The sequence below is a fragment of the Thermobia domestica genome, chromosome 5, assembly GCF_964235325.1.
Source record: "Thermobia domestica chromosome 5, izTheDome1.hap1.1, whole genome shotgun sequence".
Classification (NCBI taxonomy): Eukaryota; Metazoa; Arthropoda; class Insecta; order Zygentoma; family Lepismatidae; genus Thermobia; species Thermobia domestica.
In genome coordinates, this window is record NC_137458.1 from 106,215,951 (window position 1) to 106,229,648 (window position 13,698).

Sequence of the window (13,698 nt, forward strand, 5' to 3'; positions counted from 1 at the left end):
CACGAGTATTTATAAACATTTTGTTTATGGTAAAATGAAAGAATAAAGTTTTGGAAAATGATTTTATGTATGAAAATCGATATTTTTTTATTTTTATGTACTGTATTGTGATCAGGTAATAAGAAATTGAAGTGAGTACATACCTTAGTCTTACGATGTAGAAATACATATGTTTAGATAAGGTTTGTGTTTAAGTTAGCTAAACTTTTTTTTCGAGTTCCGCGTTGCAATTGTTACGAATTAACAAAGCCTAGTTGTTTTGTTTTTTAACTAAAGGTTATGTAGTTATTGTATTGTGAAATAGTAAGTACATGGACTTGCGAATATATTTTTATATTTGTCAGTGCATTAACTTACAAGATGACTTGTGTAAGGTAGTTGACCATGGTACGCTCCGCAAAAAAAAAAAAAAAAAAAAAACCTGCAACATGAGCATGTAAGTTTATTGTGAAACGATAGTCTTTTGCTGCAAAATAAGTGTGCATGGCAGGACGCCGAAGTTTCTCCTGTCGTAATTATTGCCACTTAGACGTTATGTTGTTTCCCTGGACGTTAGGCGTAGTTTCACAATTAACTTACATGCTCATTGCTCGTTTTTTGCTGCGAGCTGTACGTGGAAACAAATTTAAAGACATAACTACTAGCATTTTTGACAGTAAAGAATGTATAAGGTAAATACATTTTTGTGTTAAAATATTTGAAATTTTATTGCTTTTTGTAAGTGATGTTCGAGAGTAAAATAAAGATAAAATTAAAAACAAAATTTAATAAATTAGTTAAATGTAGTCTTTGACAACGTTATTAATCCACGATGCTATTACATTTCAATACAATATATTTGTTTTCAGTTAGGGCATTTTAAATATTTCATAAGCATATGTGGTTTCCATACAGTGTGAATAAGAAAATTGCATATGAAGTTAAAAATCCAATATTCCGTCACCTGTATTCATCTGTCTATCTTAACATCAAAATAATTAAGTAAATTTTATTTATTTCTAAGGAAATAACTACAGCAAGTTGAGTTACAGGCGTGGATGAGCGGTAAAAATTCATTAGTGTGTTAACAGCAGAACCACATTCATCTGCAGTCAAATTCTTAACAGAATATGTTTATTAATGCTTATGGGTAAAATTTATTATTCATAGTACTATGCCTCATGGATTGCTGAGGCATGTAATTTACATTTCCGTTTGCCTCCTTTACCTATCGTATTCGAATCAAGACTACAATTATAAACTTTTATGCGACCTATTCAAATATCCAAGTTTCTGAATCCTGCAGTACTTACGAAACAAATGCTATAGTGGTGGTGGGAGAGTACTTCAAATTATATGCCTGCACCCCAATTCTCTCTATAAAAATTGTTGTTTGAGACCTTAGGATTCTGAGACATGTATTTGTAGATAGTGCACATATTAGTTCCACAGATAAGTATTGACCCTACAACGGTAGGTCTATACGTTTCGAGCTTATAACCCGACGGGGTTCGATTCTTGTCGGTTTCTGTTCGGAGCGACATTCTTATAACCCGAATGGATTCGATTCTCGTCTGCTTCTGTACAGAAATCCGTTCTTATAACAGTATTGGTTTGACTACTTGCTTGTTTCTGTTCGGGAAAGCCATTCTTATGAACGGCAGGATTCGATTTCTCATGTTCGGGCTAGTGGTTTCAGTATTTATGGCGGACTTAATGGTTAGAAGGAACAAATACTTCACTCTGTAGGTAATAGTGGTTAGAGTAAAAATCATGCAAGCCTCCAAATTAAATCACAAACCAATATACACTCAAGCTGAAGTTGCACTCGCGCGTACCCACCATCCGTGGTACGCCAATCTTTATATTTGCATATTGTACATAAACACCTGTACATAATACTAACAATTACTGTAGTGAATTATGCAAGAGACGTGGAAAAGATAACTGAAAACAAAACAAAAACATAAGATAAATTTTATTCAATCAAAAGTAATTCACATATTGTATTTACATACGTGCACCATAGTTTAATATATTTCTACTGACAAACCTGTTTCGATATATTTTCAAAACCTTTTAGCCCATTTTGATATATAAAGTAAGAAAATAAAAATGACGAAAGATTAATTGAAAATGGTAATATATATTTTTGCCGGCTTATTTTAATATTAGTGAACCACAACCACTTAGCAATTTTTGGTTCACTGAACACATCGTTGCACGATACTTAAATTACAGGGGATTCAGGGGGGAACTTGGAGTAAATCCGTGTAGAAGAATTCCTTGCAGCTATGTCTTCTTAATCCGGCTGGAACTAAAAATGAAATAAAATGAAATCTTTGAGTTTTACGTCCCACGGTTATGCCGGTTAGGCTAAGGGAGATGGTGATTATGAGAGATGAGTGAAATGGTGGAATGAAGAAAGTGGGAGGAAACGGGAGAACCCCGAGAAAACCCACGAGCACGGTGTTTGTCCACCACAAAGTTCACTTGACGGGGGCTGGAATCGAACCCGGGACCCCAAGCACCAGAGGTGAACGCTCTACCGCTGAGCCACCGCCCCCCCGGCTGAAACGAATTCATGAATCCATGTGGATTATGTTATCTCACGCTTCCTCTTTGCAGGATTTAATGTAAGATTACTTGAAATGCGATAAACTCAGATCAACACCATTAAACCTGTGTTTCTACGAATGTTTTACTATATTTTCATTAATAATGGGACTATTTACTAGAAAGATTAGTTATACTCATTTACCGTATTAGTACGTAATGAAGATTCGGAGTGCATATCCACTGAGTTACAACTGAATCGTGCTCTTATCACATTTCTTTCTCTAATCTTTACTAGAACGATTACATTGTGAACCACAATGGCTAGAGGAGATATTTATCATTATTTCACCACTCCTTGAAGGATTCTTCGTTTAATAACATATATTGTTCACACTCGATTTTTAAGTTGATTTGTTCATTCTAAGCTGCCATTACAATTGATATTCACAAGGAGTGTTCTCGTGGTTTTAAAGTAAATTGTATTATTTGACATACATATGTTGGCTGTCACTAAAATACTAATTCCATGAAGTTACACTAACTCAGAGTACAATTTATACAATAATTTTCACTACAGCATCAATGATTATGAATTTTGTCAGGGATTTTCTTCAGTACCGATATAAACGCTTGCTTATTTTCTTCATGGTGAGGCCAGAATGCTAATCTTCGCGCTTTTAGGACAAAGCGTCCGTCTTCCTACGCCTACTACTGACAAAGAATTACATTGAAATACCATTGAAAAGCATTGTTTTATAGGTAATATGCACACTAATGAGTTTTATACTTGTTTCCAATTAAAATAACATAATCAAAGTACCAAAAACAATAAAAATGAACGTCGATGACGATTAGTTTCATTAAACTATTTTTTCTTGTCATCATAGCCACTTCACATATCTTGCTTCTTGAGCACGTAATGCAAGTCACCACGGCAAATTATTCCCAACACGCTGAAAAAGACAGCACCCTAATATAAGGTTTGCGTCAACGTACTGTACAAAGAGCCTTATTCCACTTCAGATGGGGATGACTAGGGAATTTAGACAAATAGAATGGGAGACAGGAAGGACACACGCTCACAAATGCCGCGCGGGAGGGACGATGATCTTCAATGAATATTATCAAAATCCTGGAATCATGAGGTATTCCTCTTCTTAAAATACATTTTTGTGATGATTACTCCTCTTCTTTTTTGCAATACTAATTCTTGATATATTATGGTTCGTAAACACTTTACACAAACGTAAATGGGCTATTTATTTTTATGGGCTATTCATCTTAAATGGGCTTTTTTGTACAAGTACAATATAATATCTTTCTTCATTACACTATATTTTAACACAAATTGAATAACATATTTATTATCTCTTATGTTTTCATTTTATATAACCTATATATAATTTTCATATTATATTTATTCATATCAAATGACCTATATAGCTCGTGCACCATTATATAAATCATAAAATTTCAACTTTTTTTCTTTTTATATACAAGTGTCTGACTTCTTTTTATGTATATGTAAGTATCTGACTCATGTCATTATATCTTAAACTAAACATTTTCATATATTACTAAGCATATTGAATTTTCAACATTTTAAAGAAAATGTAATATAAGATTCAAACTAAGTATTTTTATGTGCCTATGCACTTACTCATAGCTAACTTTCAAAATAACCTTTGATGAAATATTATTTTCATTATTCAAACGTTTAAAATATAACATTTAAATTCAAATATAATGCAATAATACAGTAACATGAAAATGAAAATACTTTTTATTAGTAAGTAAATTTTCAAAACACATTACATATTAAAAACTTTATTTTCAACATAGTATTAAATAAGATTCTTTTGTAGAGATATAATAAAATTTATCGGCGCATTCAAGTTTCGCAGCTAAATTTTTACAATGTAATAATTCAGTTGTACTTCTCTCTGGCCACTCGACAGGGTCCGCTTTGCAAAGCTTTGAAAATACCTACCCACAATAAATCATTCGTTTCCCTATCTCGAGTCGAGGCCGGAAGATAGAACACAAGATTAAAATCTAAAATAATAAAGAGTGGGACTTTACCAAAATTGCTTACCACGAGCTTTAAATAAATATTATATTACCCAAAATATATGGGGGGTACCTCATCTCCATGACTTGACATACAGCTTTAATGGTTTTTCCTTTACTTTGGAAAAGAAAATATCAACAGCCATCTGGAAGTCGCATCGATGATCACAGATGCCTGCTTACATCATATCAAAGTTTTTTTACGTTTCTTGAACTCGCTCATTTAATAAGACATAAGGATTTTGTAAATTTACCAACGCAAATTCCAATACATCGAATGAACATTGATCTTTACAATACCAAAAATTCAAATATTTGTCAACATCCAACATTTTTTTTGAATTTCGTTTATCAGTACTTCTTGACTTAACCGTTTGAGACAAACATACAGGTACTTTGGTTAGTGCATTGCAAAGAACAGTTTCAGCACTGCTTGCTATATCTGAATTTTAAAACTCAGTTGAAATTACATCGGGATACTTTTCAGAACTGAGTTCAAGAGCTAAATCTAACCAAATCTTAAGTTTGTTTCGTTGGTTTCTACACCTTAAATCGGTCTACGGAATGCGAGCCATACATTAAAGGGTCTAACAATAGAAACATTTTCTCAATTTCTTATACGGTTCAAAAAGAAATTTTAATTTTCTTTTTTTTTGTAATTTTCGGAAATGTTAAACATCGCTAAGGTCAAATTTCCAAAATGTACACAGTCCGTTTTTTTGCAAACATATATTTTTATCCTATTCCCATTCTTGGTTGTTCGAGCGCAACAGGAATTTTTAATTTTGTTCTAAAATGTTTAATAAACATGTCATCGTAATTAACTGTGTGGTTTCTGCAACAAATATTTACTTTGATAAACACTGACTTTCCATACACGTATGATTTTTCACCGTCAAAAATGACGACACCTAATTGAATACTGGCAGAAATTTTAACTTTCGACTTACCACATTGCTTCACTAACTTGCGATTTTCACGTATGTTGTTATTCTGTTCACTGCATTTATCTTCAAAATTTTATTCAGAATTTTTCTGCCTGATTTTGAATGAAATACTGAATTTACTTTTCTGATCGAACTGGTTTTTCATTTTCCCTGTATGATTACGCGTTGATACGGTAAGCAGATGTTTCAACCATCTAGCACAAGTTCGTTTGAGTAACCTAGCTTTAGCTTTCCTGTCACATTTGTTTTGAATTTTCAATGCTTTGCTACAACACGGCTTTTTCACCTGATTTATAAATCTTTCACGGACACCATTATGATTTCTAACGACTAATCTCTGCATATAGTTACCTTTTGCATTAACTTTTAACTTTCAGAACAACTTATGATACTTACTAGATTCTGGCATTTTACTTTCTTTTTCAATTACCTTTTCTCAATGTAGTTTCTCTACAATAATAACATTGATTTTTTCATTAGTGCTGGCCACCATGTAATTGCCTTTGCGCTTACCTCGGCTTTTCTTAAAATTCCTACGAACAAATTTTGATACTTTTTTAAAGGATCGCAATACTTTGTGCATGATTCTCGTTTTTCGTTTTAGTTTACAAAACTTGTTTTTGTTACAGTGCTTATGTTTACCGCGCCGTGACAAATATTTATACTTTCTAACAAATTTATTTAAAGTGTATTCCAGCCTACCAAAACTATTTGCCAAATTTCAATTTGTTTGCGCCATGATGTTTCACCAACATTATTCTCATTAATGCTACGAGTGTCTCAACTGATTTCATCATTCATTACACATACTTGGTTGCATATGAAACAATAAAAAGTTATGCGCTTGAAGTTCGTAACACACACATTCGTAACTACCAAGTTAGAACTGTTACCACTGATTTACTATCTGAACCATAACTATGTTCACGAAGTACGACCAAATGTCATTGCTTGCAATACATGCTAACCTATCTGTTTGTGACGTGCTCAGGACGCATTCTAGCTCCATTAAATTAAGAATGTGACTAATGAGTGAAGATCGCACTTTCTTGTGTCCATTAATTAATATTACTACATTAGTTCAATTGCACGCACAAAACCTATCAGTGCACTTTTTTCCATGATATGACAAATCCTTATTTTCAACACACCCACACAGCAAGTGTTTAGTCCTAACTTGTTTATTTAAATTGTTTAGTTTTGTTTAAAGATGTTTGTTCAATGTAACTTGTTAGTTGTAGAAGAAGAAGAAGAAAGGTGTAGGTGCTTTTTGAAACTGTGTATAGCAGCAGTGTGTGAGTGAGCGCGTAGCCTATAGCTGTATCATCGTAGTGTTAAATGTGCATTTTATTTTAACTCGGGAATTCTAAGAAATATTAACAATATTATTAAACCAAACTATTACATAACGAACCAGCGTTTGTGTGATACAGTCCATCATAAAGATTTGGTCCTCCTACCCAGATGTTAATACGTGTTCATGTGTTTTATGTGACCTACGTGCTAAGACTCGTGTGTTAACAAGAAAGAAAAAAACTGTGTGGGCGACAATGGTAGCTTACAATTCCCGAAAGCGTGTTTTAAAAGGAAAGGTCACTCGTGCTGAAAACTGCATAAACAATATCACAGAACAGGAAGATATTAGTGTAGTTCAGGTCTACAGAAACAAAGTGAGTGAACTGTCACGTGAAACAAATGAGCTTTTGTTTGTAGCCAGTAACTTGTGTGCCGAAGAAGAAATTTATTTGGTGCAAGAAGAAGAGCTTGCTGCTATTGAAGATAGACTTACAAAGCTTAACGTGAAATTAGTGGAAGTGCAGGGTAAATTATCTCACACTTCTTCTAGTGATGTGAATAATCAAAAAAATACAACAGAAATTCGACTTCCAAAATTGCAGTTGCCATGCTTTAGCGGGAACTTAAATGATTGGCTTTCGTTTCGTGATTTGTTTATCGCAGCAGTGCATAATGATGAAAAATTGACGGGTGCACAAAAACTTCAGTACTTAAAAACTAGTCTGCAAGGTGAAGCAGCAACACTTATTCAATCTATACAAATAACTGACGATAACTATAAAGAAGCTTGGGACCTGCTAAATTTAAGGTATCAAAATAAACGAGAATTAGTCACGTCTATCTTGCGGCGGTTTGTAAGTCAAGGTCAAGTGCAGCAAGAATCAGCTGACGCGTTACGTCGGTTGTTGGATACAAGTGTTAAGTGTGTGTGATCGTTATCAGTGTTGGACATAAAAGTAAACGAGTGTGATCCTTTGCTTATATTTCATATAACAGAGAAGCTAGACAGTGAAACAAAAAGGCAGTGGGAACTTTCATTGTCAGACAGTGAACTACCAACATTCGACCAATTGGTGAAATTCATAGATCATAGGTGTCGTGCATTGGCAAGTAGCACTTCGAATACAAAATCAACCCCACCTAGTGAATCAAACAAGAGTAATAAAAAATCAACAATAGCGCATCATGCTTCAGCTCAATTTTCGTGTTGGCAGTGCAAAAGCAAAAATCATCCTTTGCATAAATGTGATGACTTTCTTTCGCTGTCAGTTGACGAACGTCATTCTTTAGTGAAAAACAAAGCATTGTGCTTTTATTGCTTACAATCTAATCATAAACTGTCCAGTTGCAAATCAGCATCGTGTCGTGAGTGTGGCAAACGTCATCATACTTTACTTCATTTTCCAAATAAACAGAACTCAGGTGTTTCAGTGGGGACTCATTTTTAAAGTGAAACTAATGTGCAACATGCAGTGTTATTACAAACTGCAGTAGTGATGGTGAAGGATTCATATGGTAATTTACAACCTGTGAGAGCCTTGTTAGATTCAGCCGGTGAAAAAAGTTTTGTGTCAGAAAACTGCTCACAACGGCTTGGTTTACAAAAACAGCCTGTGTATGTACATGTTTCGGGACTGAGTTCCAGTAATGTTGCTCGGGCAGAAGGTGTTGTTAATATTGTGTTTACATCAAGTTATGATGTTAAATCAGAATTTTCTGTAGAAGCGTTAGTGTTGCCAAAGGTAACAGGTATATTACCAAAACGGTATATTCATAGAAGCAAGCAGTGTTCGCATCTTAACAAGTTAACATTAGCAGATCCGAATTTTAATGTTCCTGACAGAATTGATCTGTTATTGGGTGCAAATATTTATCCTCAATTGCTATTGGCGGGTGTGTGTAGTGGTGTTGATGGTTCTCCCGTAGCAGTGAATACCAAATTAGGATGGGTGTTATTTGGTTCTATTGGCGACGATGAAGTGCGACGTAAAGAATTCACAGCGTCAACATATCATATCCAGTGCAACAGTGAAAGAATTTTGCAACAGTTTTGGGAATTGGAACATATACCTACACAAAAAATAATGTCGTCAGAAGAAAAACAGTGTGAAGTTTATTTCGAGAAGACCCATCAAAGAGATAAGACAGGTAGGTTTCATGTGCAATTACCGTTTCGTGACAACAGTGCAAGACTTGGTGAGTCACGTGAAGTAGCAATTAAACGCCTTAAGCAAGTAGAAAGTCGGTTGAAGAAGAGGCCTAAGATGCGTCAAATATATGTAGATTTTATGCATGAATATGAGGTACTTGGGAATATGGAGATTATTCCAGAAAGTGAAATACTGAAACCAGACAGTGAAGTGTGTTATTTACCTCATCACGCAGTGTTGAAAGATTCCAGTTCTACAACAAAACTGAGAGTAGTTTTTGATGGTAGTTGTAAAACTTCATCTAATGTGTCATTGAATGACAAGTTACTTGTCGGACCTAGGTTGCAGTGTGACTTAATTCCATTACTTGTTCGTTTTAGACAACATAATGTGGCATTGACTGCTGATATTGAGAAAATGTATAGACAGGTGCGAATCCAACCAGAACATAGAGACTTCCAGCGAATTGTGTGGCGTGAAAAACCTAATCTTCCGATCAAAGATTACAGGCTTGTGACAGTAACTTATGGTACAGCTTCAGCACCGTATTTAGCGGTGAAAAGTTTGCAACAATTAGCAAAATATGAAGAAGAATCATTTCCTCTTGCAGCGGCTGTAGTAATGCAAGACTTCTTTGTTGATGACTTAATCAGTGGTGCCAACTCAGTCAGTGAAGCAATTCAGTTACAAGAACAACTCAGTGCATTATTGCAGAAAGGAGGTTTTGAACTGAGAAAATGGGCATCCAACAGTCCCAACGCTTTGGACTCCGTACCTTCTCATTTGAAACAAGCGACGAGTAGTTTAGACTTTGATAGTAGTGATTCAGTTAAAACGTTAGGAATTCTGTGGTATCCATCAAATGATGTATTTTCGTATAATGTCAATCTTGTGTCAGTTAAGTCAGTTGTAACTAAGCGTAATATTTTATCAGAAAGTGCAATAGCTGTTCTACCGTTAACTTTTTATGGCGATAACATGTCACACATTTCCGAAGTAATTTGCGAACAAAATCTCTTCCATTTATAATCCAAAATGTCTGTTGTAAAGAAGATAATACCAGTCTTGGTCCACCATGTAAACACAATTTGTGTTTATTCCACACAATTAATTCTGTTAAATGGATATCCCTTGGAAGTAAAATGGGATGCTTTCGATCTTCTGAAACATTGGCATTTTTAAGTCGACCTCCCACACGTAAAATACCTTTATCATCCACAAATGGGTTCAAGCAAAGCAATCTATTTTTGGAAGGTAATGATTTTCCGTTTCTCAGGTACTCAATTTCTGATGCAAATGACCTTTGTTGAACAATCTTTATCGGACACATCAAGGCATTAGAAAGTTCTGTCACTGTAAGTGGACCTGTATGCTTGTTTCCTTGCGAAACACGACAATTATTAATAAAGCGCTTACAATATGCAACAATTCACAAAGTTTCACCAACGATGAACAATTGTCAATAATGGAGGTATCAACATTAACATGCATAGAAACTATATGTTTCTTTCCTCTTGGTTGACTAACTCTGAATCCACTGTATATTCATTACACTCTGGGAGGATGGGGTTTTTGAGCCACTCTGGACCTGAGAACCATAAGTGATGTGCAAGTAAGGCAGAAGGTAATAAACCTCGAGAACCACAGTCTGCTGGGTTATTCTTTGAATCCACTTTGAGTCACTTTACTGATGGCAAAAGAGTTTGAATCTTTGCTACACGATTCGCGACAAACACTTTCCATCTACTTGAATCCGAATTCAGCCACGATAACACAACAGTTGAGTCAGAATAGGCAATTACATCATGCACTTCCAAACGTAATGAATTTAATATGAGATTCATCATTTTAGCTAATAGCAAGGCACCACAGAGTTCTAATCGGGGCAAGGACACTTGTTTGATTGGAGCAACCTTCGTTTTTCCCATAACAATGTTCACACTCACTTGGCCGTCTTGAGATACAGCCCTCATATATACCACTCAACAATAGGCCTTTTCGGAAGAATCACAAAATCCTATTAAATCTCTTCTCGTAGCTTGAGTGATACTGATACACCTGTTGATTTTGATGTTTTTCAATAAAGAAAGCTCTGAGTAGTAATTCCTCAATTTCCTCAAAATCCATTGAGGAACTGGACTGTCCCATTCTAAATTTAGTTTCCAAATTTCTTGCAATAATATTTTAGCAATAATAGTAGTTGGAGAAATCAAACCTAATGGATCGAACACTTTTGCACTTTCTGATAAAATATTACGCTTAGTTACAACTGACTTAACTGACACAAGATTGACATTATACGAAAATACATCATTTGATGGATACCACAGAATTCCTAACGTTTTCACTGAATCACTACTATCAAAGTCTAAACTACTCGTCGCTTGTTTCAAATGAGAAGGTACGGAGTCCAAAGCGTTGGGACTGTTGGATGCCCATTTTCTCAGTTCAAAACCTGCTTTCTGCAATAATGCACTGAGTTGTTCTTGTTACTGAATTGCTTCACTGACTGAGTTGGCACCACTGATTAAGTCATCAACAAAGAAGTCTTGCATTACTACAGCCGCTGCAAGAGGAAATGATTCTTCTTCATATTTCGCTAATTGTTGCAAACTTTTCACCGCTAAATACGGTGCTGAAGCTGTACCATAAGTTACTGTCACAAGCCTGTAATCTTTGATCGGAAGATTAGGTTTTTCACGCCACACAATTCGCTGGAAGTCTCTATGTTCTGGTTGGATTCGCACCTGTCTATACATTTTCTCAATATCAGCAGTCAATGCCACATGATGTTGTCTAAAACGAACAAGTAATGGAATTAAGTCACACTGCAACCTAGGTCCGACAAGTAACTTGTCATTCAATGACACATTAGATGAAGTTTTACAACTACCATCAAAAACTACTCTCAGTTTTGTTGTAGAACTGGAATCTTTCAACACTGCGTGATGAGGTAAATAACACACTTCACTGTTTGGTTTCAGTATTTCACTTTCTGGAATAATCTCCATATGCCCAAGTACCTCATATTCATGCATAAAATCTACATATAATTGACGCATCTTAGGCCTCTTCTTCAACCGACTTTCTACTTGCTTAAGGCGTTTAATTGCTACTTCACGTGACTCACCAAGTCTTGCACTGTTGTCACGAAACGGTAATTGCACATGAAATCTACCTGTCTTATCTCTTTGATGGGTCTTCTCGAAATAAACTTCACACTGTTTTTCTTCTGACGACATTATTTTTTGTGTAGGTATATGTTCCAATTCCCAAAACTGTTGCAAAATTCTTTCACTGTTGCACTGGATATGATATGTTGACGCTGTGAATTCTTTACGTCGCACTTCATCGTCGCCAATAGAACCAAATAACACCCATCCTAATTTGGTATTCACTGCTACGGGAGAACCATCAACACCACTACACACACCCGCCAATAGCAATTGAGGATAAATATTTGCACCCAATAACAGATCAATTCTGTCAGGAACTTTAAAATTCGGATCTGCTAATGTTAACTTGTTAAGATGCGAACACTGCTTGCTTCTATGAATATACCGTTTTGGTAATATACCTGTTACCTTTGGCAACACTAACGCTTCTACAGAAAATTCTGATTTAACATCATAACTTGATGTAAACACAATATTAACAACACCTTTTGCCCGAGCAACATTACTGGAACTCAGTCCCGAAACATGTACATACACAGGCTGTTTTTGTAAACCAAGCCGTTGTGAGCAGTTTTCTGACACAAAACTTTTTTCACCGGCTGAATCTAACAAAGCTCTCACAGGTTGTAAATTACCATATGAATCCTTCACCATCACTACTGCAGTTTGTAATAACACTGCATGTTGCACATTAGTTTCACTTTAAAAATGAGTCCCCACTGAAACACCTGAGTTCTGTTTATTTGGAAAATGAAGTAAAGTATGATGACGTTTGCCACACTCACGACACGATGCTGATTTGCAACTGGACAGTTTATGATTAGATTGTAAGCAATAAAAGCACAATGCTTTGTTTTTCACTAAAGAATGACGTTCGTCAACTGACAGCGAAAGAAAGTCATCACATTTATGCAAAGGATGATTTTTGCTTTTGCACTGCCAACACGAAAATTGAGCTGAAGCATGATGCGCTATTGTTGATTTTTTATTACTCTTGTTTGATTCACTAGGTGGGGTTGATTTTGTATTCGAAGTGCTACTTGCCAATGCACGACACCTATGATCTATGAATCTCACCAATTAGTCGAATGTTGGTAGTTCACTGTCTCACAATGAAAGTTCCCACTGCCTTTTTGTTTCACTGTCTAGCTTCTCTGTTATATGAAATATAAGCAAAGGATCACACTCGTTTACTTTTATGTCCAACACTGATAACGATCACACACACTTAACACTTGTATCCAACAACCGACGTAACGCGTCAGCTGATTCTTGCTGCACTTGACCTTGACTTACAAACCGCCGCGAGATAGACGTGACTAATTCTCGTTTATTTTGATACCTTAAATTTAGCAGGTCCCAAGCTTCTTTATAGTTATCGTCAGTTATTTGTATAGATTGAATAAGTGTTGCTGCTTCACCTTGCAGACTAGTTTTTAAGTACTGAAGTTTTTGTGCACCCGTCAATTTTTCATCATTATGCACTGCTGCGATAAACAAATCACGAAACGAAAGCCAATC

The 13,698-nt window shown here is 35.4% G+C and overlaps 2 protein-coding genes across 2 annotated transcripts; one reads left to right on the forward strand and one right to left on the reverse strand.

Moving 5' to 3' along the window:
• Positions 1-8,347: 8,347 nt before the first annotated feature.
• Positions 8,348-10,030, forward strand: LOC145685203 (uncharacterized). The gene has a single exon (XM_081757561.1). It carries the CDS (start codon positions 8,348-8,350, stop codon positions 10,028-10,030), a length of 1,683 nt encoding a protein of 560 aa, XP_081613687.1.
• A 1,460-nt stretch (positions 10,031-11,490) lies between these two features.
• On the reverse strand, positions 11,491-12,831 carry LOC145685204 (uncharacterized). The gene has a single exon (XM_081757562.1). The coding sequence runs from the start codon at positions 12,829-12,831 to the stop codon at positions 11,491-11,493; it is 1,341 nt and encodes a 446-aa protein (XP_081613688.1).
• Between the last annotated feature and the right edge of the window lie 867 nt (positions 12,832-13,698).

Excerpts from the sequence above, each read along its gene's own strand:
- LOC145685203 (XM_081757561.1), top strand. The coding sequence starts at position 8,348 with ATGGTGAAGGATTCATATGGTAATTTACAACCTGTGAGAGCCTTGTTA.
- LOC145685204 (XM_081757562.1), bottom strand. The coding sequence starts at position 12,831 with ATGGTGAAGGATTCATATGGTAATTTACAACCTGTGAGAGCTTTGTTA.